Below are 16,478 nucleotides of genomic sequence, written 5' to 3'. Positions count from 1 at the left end.
ATGCCTTTAAATTAAAATTTCATGTGGTTATATACACTGTAATATATACATAACTTCATTAACAAACTCTGTGAAAAAAAGAGAAGGTTGCAAGTGTCTCAATTATTTAGTTTTACTGTAGTAATGCCTAAAATACTCAGTTAGGATTAGGCTGATTTATATTATCCTGGTACAGCTCAAACCTTTAGGTTTTTACAGAGGGGTAGAATTTTTGTAAGAAAAGTGTAATATAATTGTGGGTATTAGCTGGATTTTAATTAATTTTCAACCTTAACATTTTAACCAATGATGATGTTTGTGCTTTTCTGTTACTTTTTATTATCATCAAAAGTTTAAATCAGATTATCTATAAGGTGAGGAAGCAGGCTCTACATAATTTATGAGACCCATCAAAATGCGGCTTCCCTTCCACAGAGTTTAGCAAATCCATAGGATCTGTAGGGGCAATTATACCTAGATGGAATACGGAGGTAATGGACAGTAGTAAGGCAATAGAGGAGACATAAAATCTACTTTTATCTACATTGAAAACTTTGAGTGAAATCCTGGCCCTATTGAGGTCAATGAAAGTTTTGCCATTGATTTCAATGGAGCCAGAATTTCACTCTAAAAGTGTTTAAAATACTACATCTAGAAAACTGTACATGTTCCCCAGTCTCTGTATTTCTCAGTCTCCTCTATCCCTATCCATTCACCTTGATCTCCTGTACTTTCTCTTCATCCCTTATTCCATGCTCTTCCTGTCGTGCGCCCTCTTTTTACCTCTTCAAAACCTCCCATTCCAAAATTGGGTAGCACAGGTCTACGCCATCCAGTGCCTACTCCTTTTTAATCCCCCCACCTCCCTGCTCAGGCATTTACAGCTTGTCAATTTCAGGTGGAATATTTGAAAGTTGGGTTTATAATGTGATCAGGCTTATAATAGCCTCAGTAATAGTATTATGAGAGAGATTTTCAAATTAAATATGTGCATTACAAAATGTAACACGCTTCTTAAAATGTCCCAAGACAACTTTCCAATACATAAAATATCATAGGTGAAATTCTGTCCAACTGAAGTCTATGACAAAACTCCCACTGACTTCAGTGGAGCCAGGATTTCACCTTCATGGTTTTAAAGCCTGGTAGATTGAAACAAATAATAACAATAAATAAAGCCAGAGTTAAAAGTGCTGGATCCCATTAGAAAGAGGGGCATCTCTACTATACAACTACATGAAGCACCAATTTTTAACTTCAACATTTTCAAAGTCTACAAATTGTTTTCATAAACACAATTTTTAATCCCAGGAAAACAGTAGGTTAGAAATTAGAGGTTTATTTTATATATTGATTCCTGTGACTTTTCCATTCACTGTAGATTCATATTCAGAATTTACAAGTGATCTACATGCTTAATATGGCTGTTACATACCACAGTATAAAATTAATTTGTCTTCAGTAAGAGATACACTGTAGTTACTATGGTGAATAGCTCATGTTCTTGTTGAACAGAAGCACTTATATTGCTGTTATATTTAATCTTTTCCAGCGGTTTACTTTGCAAATACTTTGCATAATAAAATATATTTATACATATTCCAAATTATGTAAATACAGAAAGCTTATCTTATTTTTCCATAAAAATCACAAAAAAACATTTTCTGCATAGGACAAAGAGTAAACAGGACTTTTCCATGATAAATAAAAAGAAAGAACAGCAAATATTTCTTTTGTTTTATATATTAAGCACAACTGTATTTCAGAAGATATGAGCATGAGGAATAACTCCAGCCACTAAAATGCCAAGAATATTCACAGAACAGGCCACCAATTTATTCTTATCTAAATATAAAAAGCTAGTTAGTTTAAGGTTTTGAAAAATTAACCTCACTTAGACAAGCCTTTTTTGACATATAATGCTTGGATTTTTTCCTTTCTTTTTTACAACTAATATTTATTTAATATTTAATATTTATTTTTACAACTAATATTTATTTATATTCCATATGTGTATTTACATATACATATACAGACTGAATGTTCAAAGATCTGTGCACATGTTTGCATGCAGCCAAAAAGGATGTACAAAACACTAAATATATACATGCAAGTCAAGGTTGTGTCCATGAAATGGTGTGGTCACATATAAATTCATGACTTATATGCATATAACAGGGTTTTTTTTTTCTACAGAAGATCTGTGGGTGCAAAATTGCATGAACTTTTAAATATTTGAGCTATAGGTTTTAATTTTGGTATTATTTTATGGAAGAAAAACATATTTGGTGCAAAACTTATGCATCAGTAAGCACACATAAATACTTGGTGCAATTTTGTCATATACCAACAGATTCACAAATAGTTTTGTAGAATTTAAGCACAGATATGGGAATGAGTGTTTGGTACAGACTTGTTACACTTGAGTATCTATTTATGCAGTATTTAAAAAAAGAGAGTGCTAGATGATGTTGTTCATCTAGTTCTATTTATTTTTCCTGTTTTATTATTTTCTATTTCTGTACAATTGACAATGTATTTAATTTAAAACATGAATCAGAGTTGGAGACTGTCAATTGAGATTGTCGATGGCTGGAAGGTGGCAGCAAACCCCTCATCTCCTCAAGGAGGGAAAAAGTAGTCTGGCTTCCCAATTATTCTAAGGGCTAGATTCTGCGAGGTCCTGATGAGGTTTCCTGAAAGGTGCTGAATGGCTTCAACTCTCAGGGTGAAATCTTGACCCCACTGAAGTCAAAGGCAAAACCCTCACTGATTCCAGTGGAGCCCGGATTTCACCCTCAGTGATGTCAATCACAGGTAAGGGCACTCAGCACTCTGCAAGATACCTTTAAGCTCTTTGTAGGACTGACGTCTATGATCTTTGCTCACTGGGATACAGGAAGCACCCATGAAACAGATAACTAGAGGCACTGGACCTAGGTACAGGGTTCAGAAATTCTTCTCCCTCCTGTCCATCACAGAAACTCATCAGTTCCACCTAGGCATGGTCCTATAATGCCATGGAGAAGACAGGATTAACCTCTAAAATGTTAAAACACTCATTGAAGAAGGAAAAAACACTACAAAAATAACTACTGTAGGACTACATTTAAGAAAGATTTACCATTCTGCTCTAATTTCTCATGAGCCCCTTTTATCTTTCCAAATTGACATGTGATAGTAGCATAGCATTTCTCAACTTCATTCAGTTTCTTATGATGTTCCTCCTTTGCCATTATGTGCAATTGTAGTTTTTGATCCTGTTGGAAACAGGAATCAAGTATCAGTTTAATGAGCAATTCTAGCAATTATAAATGTGCTGGCCAAACTTTCAACTATTATCAGACAGATAAATCAAAGCATCATACTCAAACAACAATATTCTGAATCAAATGGAACTGCAAAGAGATTTAAAGAAGAATAGTATATTTTAATTATCTAAATAAAATAATTTCAATGTATTATTTGCTAAAAACAAAAGCTCACCATTTACTACTAAACAGTAGCTAGGGATTTTAAAAGTTTCTGTATTCTAAAGGAAGCATCTAAAATGTAAGTCACCTCTCAAAAACAAAAGTTAGGCTCAAACAGGTTAAAAATATTGGAACACAAATGCAAATCAGTATCAGATTCATGGACAATTATGGAATAAGTCATTCATAGGGGAAGTTTCTTCCTAACCACTGCCAATCAATGGTTGTTTTATGCCCAGAAAGATGAGGGATTATATCCCTTTTATTGAACCAACTTCTGTTTGTGAACAAGACAAGCTTTCGAGCTATACAGAGCTCTTCTTCACGTCTGGGAAAAGTACTCAGCATTTCACAGATAAATACAAGGTGGAAAAGACTGTTTGCATCAATAGTTAACACACTGAATGTAAGCTTCACAACTTTGCTAGCTGCTAAAAATCATGGTGTAAAGAAACTGTATTTATGGCTTTTTACAACATCTGTAACCCACTGGCCCCCTCTTTTTTAGACCTATGACTGCAGAGGTGTTAACAGCCCACTTCACCTTGAATGGACTCTTATAACACGTGTTAACTACTTAAGCTAAACAATCTGTTCCACCTTGTAGTTAGCTGTGACACTGAGTACCTTTGCTAGACCTGAAGAGCTCTGAGTAGCTCAAAAGCTTTACTCTTTTACCAACAGAAATTGGTCCAATAAAAGATATTACCCCACCCACCTTGCCTTTCTACTATCCTGGAACCAACACACCTACAACAATACTGAAAACATAATTTTTTCTGTGATATGGTGGCCAGAAATGAACAGTATTCTAGGTGACACATCACTCATTTATTGTAATGCAGATGTAAAACTACTTATTATCCCTTTCTTTACTTCAGATTTTAGTCTTTCTTCTGGTTTGTTCTGGTTTGTTTTGTTGTGGGTTTTATTTTTGTTTGTTTTGTTGTTGTTTTTTGTTAGTTTTTTTTTAAACTATTAAATGTGCTCAATTTTCCTCTTAATTTCCTTTAAAAATACAGAGGAAAATTCATCCCTGTGTAACTCCATTAATTTACTTGGACATACATTGCATTTGTTAAACTACTAGGGAATAACACAGAAATCAAACAGGTTGGGCCAAATTCATTCCTGTATGTAACTTCAGTGGAGCTACATAGGGATGAATTTTGCCCAACATGCTTGACTTCTGTGGTGTTCCCTTCCTGCAGGCTAACAAATTCAATATATGTCCAAGCATCAGAAGATGATGAAATTTGATGGTAATCAAAAGAAATGGCCAGCATAAGACTAGCAAAATAACATATATATAATACAAATTTTTCATGTTGTATAAGACAATAAAATTAAACTCAATACAGCAAATTGAAAGTTGTAATGGAAGCACAGATAAAGAAACAGCAACCACTTATAAAATCACTTCCAGCTATTCAACCTATGAATTTTCATATAATTCTTCTCTCTTTTCCAATCCTTTACTTATATCAGCACAGAAAAACCATCCAAATAACTGCATTTAGGTAATGCTAGGGATGTGAATGAAACCAACAAAAATAAGAAAAGAAAGTTAATGACGACACTTGATTATTACTTTTTCTTCTGACAGTGGTTCAGACATGTTTATTCTATTACTCTCACATGAAGTGCAAATTTTTCTTCTGCTCCAGGCAGATGATGGTAGAAGGAGCCTAGAAGCCTCTAAGGTAGGCAATCGTTGCTGATAATCCAACTATTTCCCTCTATCATGCTTTAGGTGATATGCCACCTCAGCTACACCAAGGTGGCTTGAAAGAAGTATACCACAGAGTAACGCTTCAATGCCAGACACACTATATTGGGCCATAACTGGAACATGGCAAATCAGTCCCAGGGATGGAACCACTTGTGGCCAGTTCAGGAACACCCATAGTGTCTTTCCATGGCATCAGACAGCTCAGAAATTTCAGTTAACGGTGGAGTTACCCACACCCATGAGGGATTTCCTGTCAAGGTTTAGGTTTGGTTCATTTGATTCAGTTACTTATTCAATAAACCCATGACCTGTATAACCACCAGATAATTTCCTGGTCTTTGTTTCTTTATTTGTGGCCTGGCATTAAGTAACCCATGCTTATCTTTTCGTCTTGCCTCTAGGTCTTGTGCTCTGAAGTAGCCAGGCACAGCGTGATAAGCTAAGAGCCATGTCAATTTAAATTGAATTTCTTTTCTGTAATCTCTGTGTGTGTCAAAACCTTAAATAGACCTATATATAAATGTATACATTGGTATGTTCTCCTCCCGATGCAGGTAATTTCCATTACTCTTAAAGATTTGATTAATTTTCATATTAAATGAGATACAATGTAGGGCAAATTGACCCTATAGTGCAGGAACTATTTTTAACCCCCGGCTTACTTTAGTAAAAATGCATTACAATAAATGCATCATATTTAAAATGTTACAAAACCGTGTGTGTATTAAGAATCCCAAGCTTTGACAATATCATACTTTGAAGAATTATGGCAAAATCTGAAGGAAATTTCTCCCAATCTTCTGGTTTTTTCCCCCCAAGATCTGCAAATTTTTTGAATTTTGTTTTTTAACTTGGCAATATTTTATCTTACTGTTTTGTCACCTTCTTTCCTCATGATAGGTCAACATGCCATCCCCCTATATCTTTCTCAGTGGGGAAATGGAATGTCATTGCCTTCACATATTCTGAACAGATGTTCGGCTAGGAAGAACGTGCTATTTTGCTATTTCCCCATGTTCTTGCCAAGGGAGAAAGAGACTGGCCTGCTGTCCCTCAAAGTCTGGCCCAAACATGAGTTCTGGTGGAAAAGCCACACTCCTGGCTTCATTCCCAGTAAAGGTAAGCAGACTGGTTTGCCACTTCCTTAACATCCTTCCCAGCAGGGATGTAAAACAGTCTTCCACTCAGGCCCTAACATCCCTCCCCTAAAATAATTGTTGGGAACAAAATAGAGGAAATCTGGAAGGAGTCTATAGGAGAGAGAGGGTCTGATCCTGGAGCTTTCACAGAAGTCTGTTCCTATTAGAGTGGGAAGCCATGGAATCTTACTTCTTCAGTCTGACACTCCATGTGGAAAGATGACTACAGTGCCCTTCACCTGAAATAAAGACAATCTGGGATGGGGAGTGGAATTGGTTGTGGCCATGTTGTTTGCTGAAACAGAGTGATTTTCTTGGTGGAATTAGTCCAGAGAAATGGCTCAGGGCCAGATAGCTTGCTGCAGGGAAGACACAAGATGAAGTGTTCACATCTGAGGGATATGCTGGGACTGGAGACACTAGTAGTCAGATATATGCAGTGAGGCTGTCAAGATTCCTCCCCCACTCTGAACTCTAGGGTACAGATGTGGGGACCTGCATGAAAAACCTCCTAAGCTTATCTTTACCAGCTTAGGTCAAAACTTCCCCAAGGTACAAAATATTCCACCCGTTGTCCTTGGACTGGCCGCTACCACCACCAAACTAATACTGGTTGTGGGGAAGAGCTGTTTGGACGCGTCCTTCCCCCCAAAATACTTCCCAAAACCTTGCACCCCACTTCCTGGACAAGGTTTGGTAAAAAGCCTCACCAATTTGCCTAGGTGACTACAGACCCAGACCCTTGGATCTTAAGAACAATGAAAAAGCATTCAGTTTCTTACAAGAAGACTTTTAATAAAAATAGAAGTAAATAGAAATGAAGAAATCCCCCCTGTAAAATCAGGATGGTAGATATCTTACAGGGTAATTAGATTCAAAAACATAGAGAACCCCTCTAGGCAAAACCTTAAGTTACAAAAAAGATACACAGACAGAAATAGTTATTCTATTCAGCACAATTCTTTTCTCAGCCATTTAAAGAAATCATAATCTAACACATACCTAGCTAGATTACTTACTAAAAGTTCTAAGACTCCATTCCTGGTCTATCCCCGACAAAGACAAACTATAGACAGACACTCAGACCCTTTGTTTCTCTCCCTCCTCCCAGCTTTTGAAAGTATCTTGTCTCCTCATTGGTCATTTTGGTCAGATGCCAGCGAGGTTACCTTTAGCTTCTTAACCCTTTACAGGTGAGAGGAGCTTTCCCCTGGCCAGGAGGAATTTCAAAGGGGTTTACCCTTCCCTTTATATTTATGACAGAGGCTGAAGGTGGTAATTGGGAATTGAGAGTACCAGGGAGACAGAGAAGTTATTACTGCAGGAGACTTGAGGCTCGATGATGTGGAAATTATGCACAGAGAGCTATCAAAATCTGTAAATCAAAGCAGGAAAATTTGGCACATCAAATATTTCTTACAAATTTTTTCCCCCTAAAGTCAATCTTTAAAAAAAAAATTAATGCAGTCCAGAACAAGTTTTATTGTTTTTCAGCCACGAACAGTTGTGGATGAATTACTAAAAATGTTGAGACTGCCAAGATAAAAATCATGTTCATATAAAAATTCCTTATGTGTCCCTAATATTTTAGATTATTAAGAATAAAACAGTTTATGAAATATAATTTATTTTTCGCAAATTAGAGTGTTTACTGTTTTCATAATGCTCAACTTAGAGAGAGTGAAACTAGACTGATTACTTTTCATATAATATCGCTCCTTGGTTCTCATGCATAGCATAACGTTTCAGATACTATTGGGAAAAGTTTGAGAGGGGGAAAAACCTAAAAACTTTAGCCCGATCCTCAGCTATATTTGAGGATAACACAGTGCAGGCTGGGGAGGAGTCAAAAAAATGATAAAAAGCTCACCCTGAGTCTATTCTGTGCCAATCCAGCATCAGAACACTCTAAGTTACATTAACTGCCAAGGGACTGATAATGGCTGCTAAGGATCAGCAGGGTTAAGGGGAAGATGTGGCCATGACCTCTTTCCTCAATCATGCCCTCTTGGATCTATGTCAGCTACAGGGAGAAGGCATGGCACAGAAGCCACTTTCACCAAGCCTACACTATCATCCCTTATACTGTCTTGATCCTCCCACGGACTAGAATCCACAGGTATAAAAACTAGGATACTACACTGGGAAATCGGGGCCTTTGTTTTCATTGAAACAGGAGGGAATGAAAAAGGATGACATTAAAATTTTCTATTAATATTTGTTTTTCTAAAATCTTTTTCAAATACAAAACCAAAAATTTTGCCCGGTTGGTTAAAAATTCTAATGTAATTTAGATGACAGTCTCATAAATGGATAACAACCCACAGCAACCTTGATTCCCACAGAAAACTTGATTGCACAACGTGATTATGTATGGTGTGGACAGAATGTGTGAAGATTGCTGTTTTACAGGTTAAAAGAGTGCACAAGCCCAAGACGGCACATCCAGTCCCCAGCAGAAGCAAATGTTGCTATCCTGGCTGGCAGGTTTTCTAAGGGTATGTCTACACTACGAAATTAGGTCGAATTTATAGAAGTCGGTTTTTTTGAAATCGGTTTTATATATTCGAGTGTGTGTGTCCCCACAGAAAATGCTCTAAGTGCATTAAGTGCATTAACTCGGCGGAGCGCTTCCACAGTACCGAGGCAAGCGTCGACTTCCGGAGCGTTGCACTGTGGGTAGCTATCCCACAGTTCCCGCAGTCTCCGCTGCCCATTGGAATTCTGGGTTGATATCCCAATGCCTGATGGGGCTAAAACATTGTCGCGGGTGGTTCTGGGTACATATCGTCAGGACCCCGTTCCCACCCTCCCTCCCCCCGTGAAAGCAAGGGCAGACAATCATTTCGCGCCTTTTTTCCTGAGTTACCTGTGCAGACGCCATACCACGGCAAGCATGGAGCCCACTCAGGTAACCGTCACCCTATGTCTCCTGGGTGCTGGCAGACGCGGTACGGCTTTGCTGCACAGTAGCAGCAACCCATTGCCTTCTGGCAGCAGACGGTGCAATACGACTGGTAGTCGTCCTCGTCGTGTCCGAGGTGCTCCTGGCCACGTCGGCTGGGAGCGCCTGGGCAGACATGGGCGCAGGGACTAAATTTGGAGTGACTTGACCAGGTCATTCTCTTTAGTCCTGCAGTCCTATTGAACCGTCTTATGGTGAGCGGGCAGGCGATACGGACTGCTAGCAGTCGTACTGTACCATCTTCTGCCAGGCAGGCAAGAGATGAGGATTGCTAGCAGTCGTATTGTACCATCTTATGCCAGGCAGGCAAGAGATGAAGATGGCTAGCAGTCGTACTGTACCATCTTCTGCCAAGCAGCCATGAGATGTGGATGGCATGCAGTCCTTCTGCACCGTCTGCTGCCAGCCAAAGATGTAAAGGATAGATGGAGTGGGTCAGAACAAGAAATAGACCAGATTTGTTTTGTACTCATTTTCCTCCTCCCCTGTCTAGATCACACTGCAGTCAGTCACAGAGAAGGCGCAGCGAGGTTAATCTAGCCATGTATCAATCAGAGGCCAGGCTAACCTCCTTGTTCCAATAACAACGATAACTTTGGTGCACCATTTCTTATTGGAACCCTCCGTGCAGTCCTGCCTGAAATACTCCTTGATGTACAGGCACACCCTTTGTTGATTTTAGCTCCCTAAAGCCAACCCTGTAAGCCGTGTCGTCAGTCGCCCCTCCCTCCGTCAGAGCAACGGCAGACAATCGTTCCGCGCCTTTTTTCTGTGCGGACGCCATACCAAGGCAAGCATGGAGGCCGCTGAGCTCATTTTGGCAATTAGGAGCACATCAACCACCACACGCATTATCCAGCAGTATATGCAGCACCAGAACATGGCAACGCGATACCGGGCGAGGAGGCGACGTCAGCGCGGTCCCGTGAGTGATCAGGACATGGACACAGATTTCTCTGAAAGCATGGGCCCTGCCAATGCATGCATCATGGTGCTAATGGGGCAGGTTCATGCTGTGGAACGCCGATTCTGGGCTCGGGAAACAAGCACAGACTGGTGGGACCGCATAGTGTTGCAGGTCTGGGACGATTCCCAGTGGCTGCGAAACTTTCGCATGCGTAAGGGCACTTTCATGGAACTTTGTGACTTGCTTTCCCCTGCCCTGAAGCGCATGAATACCAGGATGAGAGCAGCCCTCACAGTTGAGAAGCGAGTGGCGATAGCCCTGTGGAAGCTTGCAACGCCAGACAGCTACCGGTCAGTTGGGAATCAATTTGGAGTGGGCAAATCTACTGTGGGGGCTGCTGTGATGCAAGTAGCTCACGCAATCAAAGATCTGCTGATATCAAGGGTAGTGACCCTGGGAAATGTGCAGGTCATAGTGGATGGCTTTGCTGCAATGGGATTCCCTAACTGTGGTGGGGCTATAGACGGAACCCATATCCCTATCTTGGCACCGGAGCACCAAGCCGCCGAGTACATAAACCGCAAGGGGTACTTTTCGATAGTGCTGCAAGCTCTGGTGGATCACAAGGGACGTTTCACCAACATCAACGTGGGATGGCCGGGAAAGGTGCATGACGCTCGCATCTTCAGGAACTCTGGTCTGTTTCAAAAGCTGCAGGAAGGGACTTTATTCCCAGACCAGAAAATAACTGTTGGGGATGTTGAAATGCCTATATGTATCCTTGGGGACCCAGCCTACCCCTTAATGCCATGGCTCATGAAGCCGTACACAGGCAGCCTGGACAGTGGTCAGGAGCTGTTCAACTACAGGCTGAGCAAGTGCAGAATGGTGGTAGAATGTGCATTTGGACGTTTAAAGGCGCACTGGCGCAGTTTACTGACTCGCTTAGACCTCAGCGAAACCAATATTCCCACTGTTATTACTGCTTGCTGTGTGCTCCACAATATCTGTGAGAGTAAGGGGGAGACGTTTATGGCGGGGTGGGAGGCTGAGGCAAATCGCCTAGCTGCTGGTTACGCGCAGCCAGACACCAGGGCGGTTAGAAGAGCACAGGAGGGCGCGGTACGCATCAGAGAAGCTTTGAAAACCAGTTTCATGACTGGCCAGGCTACGCTGTGAAAGTTCTGTTTGTTTCTCCTTGATGAAACCCCCCGCCCCTTGGTTCACTCTACTTCCCTGTAAGCTAACCACCCTCCCCTCCTCCCTTTAATCACCGCTTGCAGAGGCAATAAAGTCATTGCTGCTTCACAGTCATGCATTCGTTATTCATTCATCACACAAATAGGGAGATGACTACCAAGGTATCCCAGGAGGGGTGGTGGAGGAGGGAAGGAAAATGCCACACAGCACTTTAAGCACAGCACTTTAAAAGTTTACAACTTTAAAATTTATTGAATGACAGCCTTCTTTTTTTTGGGCAATCCTCTGTGGTGGAATGGCTGGTTGGCCGGAGGCCCCCCCACCGCGTTCTTGGGCGTCTGGGTGTGGAGGCTATGGAACTTGGGGAGGAGGGCGGTTGGTTACAGAGGGGCAGCAGTGGCAGTCTGTGCTCCAGCTGCCTTTGCTGCAGCTCAACCATACACTGGAGCATTCTGGTTTGGTCCTCCAGCAGCCTCAGCATTGAATCCTGCCTCCTCTCATCACGCTGCCGCCACATTTGAGCTTCAGCCCTGTCTTCAGCCCGCCACTTACTCTCTTCAGCCCGCCACTTACTCTCTTCAGCCCTCCACCTCTCCTCCTGGTCATTTTGTGCTTTCCTGCACTCTGACATTATTTGCCTCCACGCATTCGTCTGTGCTCTGTCAGTGTGGGAGGACAGCATGAGCTCGGAGAACATTTCATCGCGAGTGTGTTTTTTTTTCTTTCTAAGCTTCACTAGGCTCTGGGAAGGAGAAGATCCTGTGATCATTGAAACACATGCAGCTGGTGGAGAAAAAAAAAGGGACAGCGGTATTTAAAAAGACACATTTTATAAAACAGTCGCTACACTCTTTCAGGGTAAACCTTGCTGTTAACATTACATACATAGCACATGTGCTTTCGTTACAAGGTCGCATTTTGCCTCCTCCCACCGCGTGACTACCCCCTCAACCTTCCCCCCTCCCTGTGGCTAACAGCGGCGAACATTTCTGTTCAGCCACAGGCAAACAGCCCAGCAGGAATGGGCTATACTGAGTGTCCCTGAAGAAAAGCACTCTATTTCAACCAGGTGACCATGAATTATATCTCACTCTCCTGAGGATAACACAGAGAGATAAAGAACGGATTTTGGTTGAATGCCAGCAAACATACACTGCAATGCTTTGTTCTACAGTGATTCCCGAGTATGTGTTACTGGCCTGGAGTGATAAAGTGTCCTACCATGAAGGACGAAATAAGGCTGCCCTCCCCAGAAACCTTTTGCAAAGGCTTTAGGACTACATCTAGGAGAACCGCAAATGCCAGGGCAAAGTAATCCTTTCACATGCTTGCTTTTAAACCATGTATAGCATTTTAAAAGGTACACTCACCAGAGGTCCCTTCTCCGCCTGCTGGGTCCAGGAGGCAGCCTTGGGTGGGTTCGGGGGGTACTGGCTCCAGGTCTAGGGTGAGAAACAGTTCCTGGCTGTCGGGAAAACCGGTTTCTCCGCTTGCTTGCTGTGAGCTATCTACAACCTCCTCCTCATCATCATCTTCTTCGTCCCCAAAACCTGCTTCCGTATTGCCTCCATCTCCATTGAAGGAGTCAAACAACACGGCTGGGGTAGTGGTGGCTGAACCCCCTAAAATGGCATGCAGCTCATCATAGAAGCGGCATGTTTGGGGCTCTGACCCAGAGCGGCTGTTCGCCTCTCTGGTTTTCTGGTAGGCTTGCCTCAGCTCCTTCAGTTTCACGCGGCACTGCTTCGGGTCCCTGTTATGGCCTCTGTCCTTCATGCCCTGGGAGATTTTCACAAAGGTTTTGGCATTTCGAAAACTGGAACGGAGTTCTGATAGCACGGATTCCTCTCCCCAAACAGCGATCAGATCCCGTACCTCCCGTTCGGTCCATGCTGGAGCTCTTTTGCGATTCTGGGACTCCATCATGGTCACCTCTGCTGATGAGCTCTGCATGGTCACCTGCAGCTTGCCACGCTGGCCAAACAGGAAATGAGATTCAAAAGTTCACAGTTCTTTTCCTGTCTACCTGGCCAGTGCATCTGAGTTGAGAGTGCTGTCCAGAGCGGTCAGAATGGAGCACTCTGGGATAGCTCCCGGAGGCCAATACCATCGAATTGTGTCCACAGTACCCCAAATTCGAGCTGGGAACGTCGATTTAAGCGCTAATCCACTTGTCAGGGGTGGAGTAAGGAAATCGATTTTAAGAGCCCTTTAAGTCGAAATAAAGGGCTTCACTGTGTGGACGGGTGCAGGTTTAAATCGATTTAACGTTGCTAAATTCGACCTAAAGTCCTAGTGTAGACCAGGGCTAAGGTACAGAATATGAATTAGGCATTGTTTCTGCTAATTTTCAATGCACTAGCCAGGGCAGAATTTGACCCTTCTTTAACAGAAATATAGAGAACAAAATAACCTGGCATATAAATTAGCATCAAATAACTAATGCCTTGGAATTTTTTTGTTTATCTATTTTCTACGTCACAATCTCAAAGTCCCTAGACTGGCCACTATCACTCACAATGGCTACAAATCTATCATCTTTATTCTCTCAGAATCTCTTTGATTTCAACAGGACTACTCAGGGAGTAAAGCTGTCAGAACTTGACCCAATCTAAAATGCATTATTGCATTGCTACACAGCTAGATAAGATAATGGAACTTCTATCTCCCTCCTTATCTGACCCCTATCAACATAGATTCTGAGCACCTATTATGAATAGAGCTAAGAGAATATGAATTACAGAAAGTAGGAACATGTCCAAAAAAGGGGTTTCTAACATGTTTTCCCACATATTTCTAGGAAATTATTAAGAGTACCTATTTATTCATCTAGGTTCTTACAGTGTATCAGCACTGTAGTGTTTGAGTGTTTCCAAGGCATCTGAAGACAATTATTTAATGATTATGAGTTTTAAATATATATATACACACACACACACACAAAATAAAATACAGGGATATATAAATAAGCAACATTTCATTAACAGGCGTATATACACCTCTAGTTTGCATACAAAAAGTGTTGTAATTTAAATATTATTCCCTTTCATGTGGAAGATGGAACATGGGAGCTCAGTAAAAGACAGTACTTGAAGGGATATAAATATAAATTCAGTAATGTTGTATATTTTAACATTTTTCAGATAACAAATACTTGTTTAACAACAAATGCAAGTTAAAAGTGAAATAAGACAAAACACACTTTATGTTGCCTTTGATCTTTAACTTGTAGCCTTATCTCCCAGGTCAAAGGACACATTATTCAATTTCATCACATTTTGTGTAAAACCACTGTAGCGTTGAAGATGACTTTCAGTACAAATGTCATGGTACTTAAAGCTAAACTGGACTCTAGTTTTTGAGCTTCTTAATTAAAATCACAGTTTATAATGGTCTGACAATATTATCTTTATTCTTTCCAGTTGAGCAGCAACAGAATTTTCACAGCTTCTATTCAATCAAGCTTAGCAATGTTTCTGCAGCTCGCTCTTTCACTTCCTAAAACACACAACAGGAGTCAGAGTGACTAAACTGTCACTCTATATGAATTTATATTCAATGTCAAAGGGAGTAAGTTGCCTCTCCTCTAATTTTTGTCTCCTTGGATCAAATCTAATTAATATTAAAAAATAACTCTAAAACCCCCGCAAATGTCATATCCTTTTTGCTAACATATTAACTTTTAGACATATCATTGTCCCTGACTATCCCATCCTAATGCAACCAACTCCAGGCCATGCCTTATAATTTTAAGGATAATGTAATATCGTTATTCTTTTTATGTTCTGTAAAAGGAATCTTCCCTGGCTCTAATAAGCAAAAGTTAACAAATCACATATCCTCTACAAACTAAGGAATATTTCAATTTTAGAAAAAATTTTCCCAATATTAAATTAAAGGTTTTTATAAACAATTCTGCAATTGTCAGAATATAGTAAGAAGAAGAGGAAAAAATTTGAAGTATTTTACGTATAACAAGATGATGTGACCTCTTTCTTTTAGTTAGGTCCTAACAAATAGTTACTTTTCATAGCTTATTTCTAAAATTCTGTCAGTATTTTCATTACAACCCTCCCTATCTGTCATCAATTTGTCACTGTAAAAATTCTTGGCCTCTTTCTTCTATAGTCACCTACAGCTTTTTCAGTTTCTTACCATTTCATTCAATTTCTTCTGTAAAGTGTATTTTGAAATCTGTAAAAATACAAAAAAGCTATACAGTTAATGTTACAGTATCATTTTTTTTTACCAATCTTTACTGAAGAATGCATACATATTAAATATTTTGTTTATATTTTCAATGTGTATTGAAGATTTTGTTCACCCCAATGAAGTAATACCTTTTTTTGGTTCCATTTTTGGTTCTTTTATTGTAAGACTAAGATTATAACATACACTTATTTAAATATCTAAAGAATGCAAAATAAATCAGTGAAATTCTGATGCAAACAAATTAATGTAAAAGAGCATAAATGTGTATTATGACATACATTTTATTTTAATAATGTTTAACATAATATAAATCAACACAATATTTTATTAGTAAATTTTTTTATATATTTATGAGAATTAAAGACCAGGTTTGGTGACCAAATGTGAAAATGTCAACTACTGGTGCCTGTGAAACTTTCTTTGGTTTGTAATTACTTTAATATAGTTGTTTTACACCACATTTTATTATAAATAAATTAGATCTCAGTCCAATTTTCAGCTAAGGCAATGGCAAAATTCCTATTGACTTCAAAAGAAGTAGGAGAAAATCTTTATGTATTACATTAAAATGAGGGGATCCAAGTTTAGGTGCTGCCCACCATACTTTATTCATAAGTCAACAGGTGGTAGGAGTGCTAAAAAGTGATATACATTTCTCCTCCACCATCCGCATAAACTTTGGAGGGAGCTATAACCAACTTTCACTAGAGGGAAGATCGCCTTCATGTAGGGCCTTTGCAAGAAACAGGGGAGAAAGAAGAAGTAGAAATTGGAGTAATCTCAGAGTCCTAGAGGAATTTAGAACCTGTTCTCTACTGAGAACAAATAGATAAATAGCTATTATCAATGCCTGAAAAATAAAGACATTTTA

General features: G+C 40.2%; 2 protein-coding genes across 2 annotated transcripts in view; both read right to left on the bottom strand.

Annotated features, from left to right (window-relative positions):
• CCDC73 (coiled-coil domain containing 73) overlaps nt 1–16,478 on the bottom strand; it is a 140,459-nt gene that overhangs the window by 63,897 nt on the left and 60,084 nt on the right. Inside the window, exons 7-8 of the mRNA XM_078853444.1 lie at nt 15,551–15,589; nt 3,104–3,239 (exon numbers count right to left, since the gene is read on the bottom strand). Of these exons, the coding sequence (XP_078709570.1) occupies nt 3,104–3,239; nt 15,551–15,589 (175 nt within the window). The remainder of the gene's footprint in view (nt 1–3,103; nt 3,240–15,550; nt 15,590–16,478) is intronic.
• Nucleotides 11,620–13,348, bottom strand: LOC144930588 (uncharacterized). Its single transcript, XM_078853019.1, has 2 exons — nt 12,766–13,348; nt 11,620–12,178 (listed from the first exon to the last, which is right to left on the bottom strand). The coding sequence occupies exons 1-2, from the start codon at nt 13,346–13,348 to the stop codon at nt 11,637–11,639; spliced, it is 1,125 nt and encodes a 374-aa protein (XP_078709145.1). The 3' UTR covers nt 11,620–11,636.

The sequence above is a fragment of the Lepidochelys kempii genome, chromosome 6 (assembly GCF_965140285.1).
Source record: "Lepidochelys kempii isolate rLepKem1 chromosome 6, rLepKem1.hap1, whole genome shotgun sequence".
Classification (NCBI taxonomy): domain Eukaryota; kingdom Metazoa; phylum Chordata; order Testudines; family Cheloniidae; genus Lepidochelys; species Lepidochelys kempii.
This window is presented reverse-complemented; position numbering and strand designations above follow the sequence as displayed.